The 6,299-nt window shown below is 46.1% G+C and overlaps 1 protein-coding gene across 1 annotated transcript; it reads left to right on the top strand.

The window, feature by feature from the left end:
• Window positions 1–1,763: 1,763 nt before the first annotated feature.
• Window positions 1,764–3,612, top strand: LOC147905195 (uncharacterized). Its single transcript, XM_087391020.1, has one exon. The coding sequence runs from the start codon at window positions 1,840–1,842 to the stop codon at window positions 3,391–3,393; it is 1,554 nt and encodes a 517-aa protein (XP_087247146.1). The 5' UTR covers window positions 1,764–1,839; the 3' UTR covers window positions 3,394–3,612.
• Window positions 3,613–6,299: the final 2,687 nt, after the last annotated feature.

Raw genomic sequence — 6,299 nt, 5'->3', positions numbered from 1 at the left:
GCTGTCAGCCTGTTGGCTATTGATGGAGTTTGTGTGGAGCTTTCTGCTTCGTCAGCCCATATGGTTGTTGTAGAAGACTCCTTGTGTGCCTCTTACTAGTAGTTGTAGAGGCGCTTGCTAATGCTTGCTTGCCTTAGGTTGTAGTTGTAGGCAGAGGTCTTGACTAGAACTCGTGACTAGAACCCGATCCAGAGAGGCAAAATCCTCTCTGAAAGCTTACTAAATAAGACTCCTTGGAAACTGGATTCTTCTAGAAGGAGAAAGAACACCCTCATTGTCTCTCCAAATCTCTCAAAAAGAATACCTCTCGGAAAAGCACCTATCTCTCTAACCTTACAAGGATTCCTTTGCAAAGAACTCTCCAAAACTTAAGACAACGATGAACTACTCAAGTTGAGATAGAAGAAGCTCCAAATGACTTTATCAGAAGCTTTTTGGGCTGCAATGGAGAGTGAATCGAGCTCTACAAGGAGAGCTAGTGAAATGAAGAAGATGCCTCACAAACGAGGGCTTATTGCCATGACGGAGGGCTTGTGTGCCTTGACGGAACAAGTGCTCGCGCTCTCTCTAAAGGAAAAACTCTCTCAATACCTCACCCCCCCCCCTCGATAGTATGTGCCTTACTTAATTTCTTCAGATGTGTGAGGGGAGGCTCGAATGTTTGATTAACCTAGGCTTTTGAATTCAATTGATGGGGCGTGGTGTCGCAGGAGGCTTCTTCCAGAAGCCTTCGAATCTAGAAGTTTCTGAGTTTTTGCTGCCCTAGGTATAAAAGGACGAGGGGGTGAGGTAGAGTGCATGCAAGGGGCTGTGAAGGCCTCTCCAGGGCAAGGAGGAAGAGAGGGGGAGGAAGGGGGAGAGAGGAGTGCAAAGGGAGGAAGGAGGCAGCGGAGGAGGGAAGGAGGGAGGAAGGAGGAAGGAGGGAGTTAGAGCAGGGAAGGAGGGAGCGGAGGAGGGAAGGAGGGAGGAGGGAGCAAGAGGAAGTGAGAGGAGGGAAGGAGGAACCAGACGAGCGGAGGAGGGAAGGAGGCAAGGAGGAAGGAGGAAGCGGAGTAGGAAGATTAATAGTGCGATTAGATTAGGTTATTTAGCAAATGCGGGGAGGAGAGGTATATTAATTAATTGGTAGGGAGCAGAGATGCGATGACATCATGGATCTCTCGCTCGGAGATGGAGGGTTCCTCGCACAAGAAGGGCCTGGTGCCTTGACAAGAAGCAAGGGCTTGGGAGCACTTGGTGCTCTGAGACCATGATAACTAGAGAGAGAGAGAGAGAGAGAGAGAGAGAGAGAGAGAGAGAGAGAACTACTTCTCTCTTGGTCACGTATCCTCCATTGATTCACAGCAAGTGTAGACAAAACGACTTCTTGGGCAAGGACCAATTGGATGGCACTTGCCACATGGTGAAATCTAGTGGAAGGGACACTTTTAATGAAAAGTCTTAGTACTTGCAAGGAAGTTAGTACATAGCCCCTCTCTTCCTCTCTAGATCGCTCTCCTCTGACACATCATGCTAGCGAGCTAGACGCTTTGCTCGAATCCTCGCACCTAGTCTTCCCCATCACGCCCAACGTGCTTCCAATCCATACATGAATAATGTTAAAGCATGCGTGACATTCCTGTGTCTCACACGTGGCAATTGGCAGAAACCTCTATACACAACGCTTAATTTTTCAACGTTAATCGTCCAAAACAAACATTAGCTTAATTGACAGCTAATAATTCCTTGCTCTCGAGTCGTGAGCTTTGAGTGTTTCCCAAAAAACAAACAGGAAAACGATCCATGTACTGTACTATATAAGCAATCTGAAGCTGTTGTGAGCTAGCATAGCAGACCGCTATGGCGTCCTCTTATTTTGCTTGTTGCTTCTTCCTCTTCCTCGTCTCCACCGCCCTCTCCTCCCCTCCCCTCTCAGACGTTACGCCCGCTTCTCCTCTTACCGTTCGGCGTTCCTCTAGCTCCTTCATCGAGACCTCCCCTGGCGTCAAGCATGGTGACTTGGTCTCTTGCATCCGCTTGCGCATCCCAGGTCTCTCCCGCCTGCAACATATTCGCAAATTCGCAGACTCCTTTCGTGTCAAGGTTGAAGCGCTTGCGCGTAGCTCGACGCCAAGCTCTCAAAAAGTTGATGTTTGCTTCCATGGGAATGAATCGTTGGAATTGGGGCAGTGTTCTAAGGAGAGCTGGAAGACGCTTGAAAAGGGATCTTGGAATGGGATGATGTCCCCTTTCGAGACCAGGTTTCTTGATCTGAGAATTAGGGATTCCATCACAGATGCGCCTCTTACTGTGTCTGTTGATGAGGAGTTTTGGCCATTTCGTCTGGTTTTCTTAGGTTTTGGTCTGATATTGTTGCTAGTAGCGCCTATTGTAAGCTACTGGGTTCCTTTCTACTACAGCAGTGCCATGATGCTGGGCGTTCTTTTGATTGTTCTAGTCCTTCTGTTTCAGGGTATGAAGTTGCTTCCCACTGGGCGGAAAAGTACACTTTATATCGTCATGTATGGCTCAGTAGTAGGGTTGGGTACAGTGATTCTGCATTATTTCACTGGGATGGTTTCATCGATCCTCAAAGAATTTGGTCTCAGCAATGAAGCATACAATCCCGTTGCAATATTCTTGCTCGTGGGTGTTGTACTTTTGGGTGCATGGCTGGGATATTGGGGAGTGCGCAAGATGGTGCTCTCAGAAGATGGCACAGTCGACATTGGGACAGCTGAGTTTGTCAAATGGGCGATCCGTATAGTCGGGTGCGTCATGATCCTTCAAAGCTCCCATGATCCTATATTTGCCCTTTCGGCGCTTCTAGTGGCAGTGTTTATAACTTGGGCAATCAGAAAGTTGCAGCTAAAGAGTTTGATGGACTTTTCGGATGCTATCTTGTCATCTTGGCCAGAGAATGTCAATCTTGAAAAGCATATTGGTTTTCGACTGGGGAGGGCTCGGACAGCTTCTTTTAATTTTTCGAAGGCAGAGTTCCTCTCCAAAGATGATACTGTGCTTTTTAAATCTCACACTGTTCCAGTTCATCGAACTTCACCACTAACACGTACTCTGCCAGTTTCACCTAGAAAATCACATGGTACTCCTTCAACTAAAACAGTCTTGAGCAATACGGGTCCAGAACAGGAATTCTATTCAAGCTTCCACAAGACACCCACGAAGAAGCAGATGAGCCGAGCTGAGTGGGCTGATTTCACTCAACAATACACAACAATGGCCATGCAAGATTTGACTGCTTCTCCAAAGTTTGCAGATTGGTTTGCAAAAAATACCGATAGAATTATTATCCTGCCTTCTGAACATAGAGCAGACAGATCAGAAGAAGAGATTCAAATAACTGCATATATGGCACAAGGTGATGAAGGTCAAAATCTCATCCACTTACGATAAATTGGTAATTTACATTTTGTACAAGCTCGGAAAGCCATGCTCCTATTGTTTTTGGTCATGTGCCCAGTTCAGTTCTTGTAAATATTTCACTTGTAAAAGTACACTTACCAGACCATAGGAGGACTCATCAAAATAGGTTCAAACTGCATGTATCGTGCAAGTCTATGAAGGAGCTACCATCAAGTCACATAACCTCTTGGTTCTTTGGAGTTTATACAATTTGGGAGCACTCGTGTGCTTATTTCAATTTTAATTTAGCGTGCTTTGTTTCTATTGAATGCGCTCTGTTACATATGCAGGAGCAGAGCAGTTAGTTTTGAGTGTCATGGCAGAAATCCCTCCTGTGTTAGGGGTCGTGCCTAAAGTGACCCATAGAGTCCTGCCAAAAGTTACCCACAAAGTGAACAAGGTTGATGAACTGCAAAGACAACCTCAGATGCCGAATACTATGTCTTGGTAGGGATGAAATGGCCTTGTTTTGTGAGCATGTCAACCTCCCTCGTAAGACGTAGATGTTGTCCCATCCTGTCTGTTGAAGGCAAACCAGTGATGTAGTCCATACGCTGTGTCCATTTAATAGGTAATGGCTGCAGCAACCCAGTTGGAAGTTTGCTATCCACCTTTATTTGTTGGCATGGCAAGCACTCATAACATATTGCACATCATCTCTTTGGAGACCCTACTCTACTTCATCATTTCATAGGTCTCTGTGATGCCTATATGTCCTGCGAATGAATGCGTTTCCACATTATAGAATTTAAATTCAGGATGATCTTGACGTGAGGTTCCTGCAAGTCTGAAAATATGGTCGCTGGCCTCAAGTCCCAGCCCACATTCTTGACAAGGCATCTAAAACCACATTTTCTTTTCCTTTCTACTAATCAATGCCAAAAGACTTGAACTGAAGCCATTTTGCTTGGTTGACAAGCTGGGCTGTAAAGATGTCTTGTGATCAACCTTGACTTTGATGTTGCTGCCATAGGGGTAGTGATGCCACTTTTTGAAAGCATGTAGGATTACCAAACATCTCCTGGTCATAAATGCAAATGAGCTCTTTGTCATTGAATTTTCTGCTTCAAAAGATTTGCCGTCGATGTGAATTTTTAGTCTTCAAAACTAGCCTACGCTTCATTTGACTGGAAGAATGCCTCATTCTTCAGAAGATCTATGAGAGGGGATCAAAGGCGGATCCCAGGGTCCACTCGAATCCTCTTGCCCACAATGTGACCGGCTTACCCAAGAGCTAATACAATCTCAAGTGGCTGCAATATATTGTTCATCGGTGCGTAAATAGTGGCTAGTGCAATAGAGTCCAAAGGCATTAGTTTGAAAGCTTCTTTTTGTGTGGAAGGCTGTTTTGTGCTCAATATCCTAATCTCAATTTGATCTTCATGCAGAACCGAGCACTTTTGAGTTTGTCCAACAAGTCATCAATCTTGAGGATTGAAAATATGTTTCTTATATTAGCCTTGTTGAGATCCTTGTAATCAATGCATATGCAATATGGACCATCTTTATCTTTCACAAGAAGTATGGGCAAGGCAAAAGGAGAAGTACCAGAGAATGAAGCTTTTCTCAAGCAGCTCCTTTAATCTCTTGGCTACAATAATACCAAAGCTTGGATGGGATGGATTAATGTAGGAAGAAGCAGGAGGTTGTCGATTAGATAAGGAGTGTCACTTCAAGATGTATTACACTAGGACTTACATAGTCACGACATAGTCCTATTATCTCTTTTTTAGCCCTCAAAATGAACCAAACCAGATAGAGAAACCACCAAAATATATATTTCCGTCCACAACTATGGACACAATACAAAAGAGACAGATCCAGAGTCCTACCAATGATGTAGTCCTCTGATCTTACCACAAGGTCCTTCTCCTATCTGCTGGCTATCTCTAGACTCGAGCCCGCGTGCTCCACCTCCAACATAAGTAGACTTTCCGTCCAAAGATCTCAGCACCTTGCTGCCCTAGTAGACAGCCTAGGCTCAGCCCCAAGTGAGCTCAGTCTGCAGCAACTCTGGCCCTGCTTTGCCTCCTGGATGTAGGCCCAAAGATCAGGCTTCTGCTGCTCCTGCTGCTCCTCTGTCTGCTGACTTGCTGGATGCTGAAATGAGGCAAGAGCCTCTGCATTTATAGGCCCCAAGGCATGGCAAAATTGCCGACCAGTCTGTCCAACTGGACAGACCAGGTTGGCTGGCCCAACCGACCTGGTTGGCTCAGCCCAACCAGCCCTTTAAGGGTTCCAAAACCGGGACCTCTTGCCCGACACTTCTAGGGCCTTTGGCCCTCCATTCAAGAGGATTGTGCCCTTGCGAGAAGAAGGGTGACTCAGGTTCAGTCAGGTGCGTTCAGAATTCTGGTCTACTGAAATTAAGTTTGGTTGACTTTGCTGTGTGGTATAAACAGCAAAGATGTCGACCTCTACAGCAAGTTCAGCCCCTGCTTTCCCTTCCTCCTTCCCCAGTTTTCTATCTTTCACTATCCCTAACTTTGGAGAGTCTGGGAAACCGGACGGGACTAATTACCCGATTTGGAAAGTGAAGATCCGGAGTCATTTAGTGGCTGGGAAGTTGTGGAAGCTGACCACGGGAGTCGAGTTGAAGCCGGAGGACATGGTGGACAGGAAAGGGGAGATAGTCATGGCAGTAGACAGAGAGGAGCTTGAAGCTTGGGAAGACAGAGATGCCCATGCCCTGGCAATAATCATAGGGACTACGGCAGACTCCGTTCTTCCGCATATCTAGCTGGCCGAGACGTCAGTAGAGGCGTGGGCTACCCTAAAGGATCTATACGAGACGGACAACACCTCCCGGATTCTGCTTCTTCAACATCAACTCTACAATCTTGATATGGAAGAAGGAGATACGATACATAGCCATTTGACGAAGGTCAAGGTGGTGA

Source organism: Dipteris shenzhenensis, chromosome 2, assembly GCF_047967505.1.
Source record: "Dipteris shenzhenensis isolate YYH24624 ecotype China chromosome 2, Dip_SZ_1.0, whole genome shotgun sequence".
NCBI classification, from domain to species: domain Eukaryota; kingdom Viridiplantae; phylum Streptophyta; class Polypodiopsida; order Gleicheniales; family Dipteridaceae; genus Dipteris; species Dipteris shenzhenensis.
Note: the sequence above shows the minus strand (reverse complement) of the source record. Positions and strands in the feature narration are given on the sequence as shown.

Excerpts from the sequence above, each read along its gene's own strand:
- LOC147905195 (XM_087391020.1), top strand. The coding sequence starts at position 1,840 with ATGGCGTCCTCTTATTTTGCTTGTTGCTTCTTCCTCTTCCTCGTCTCC.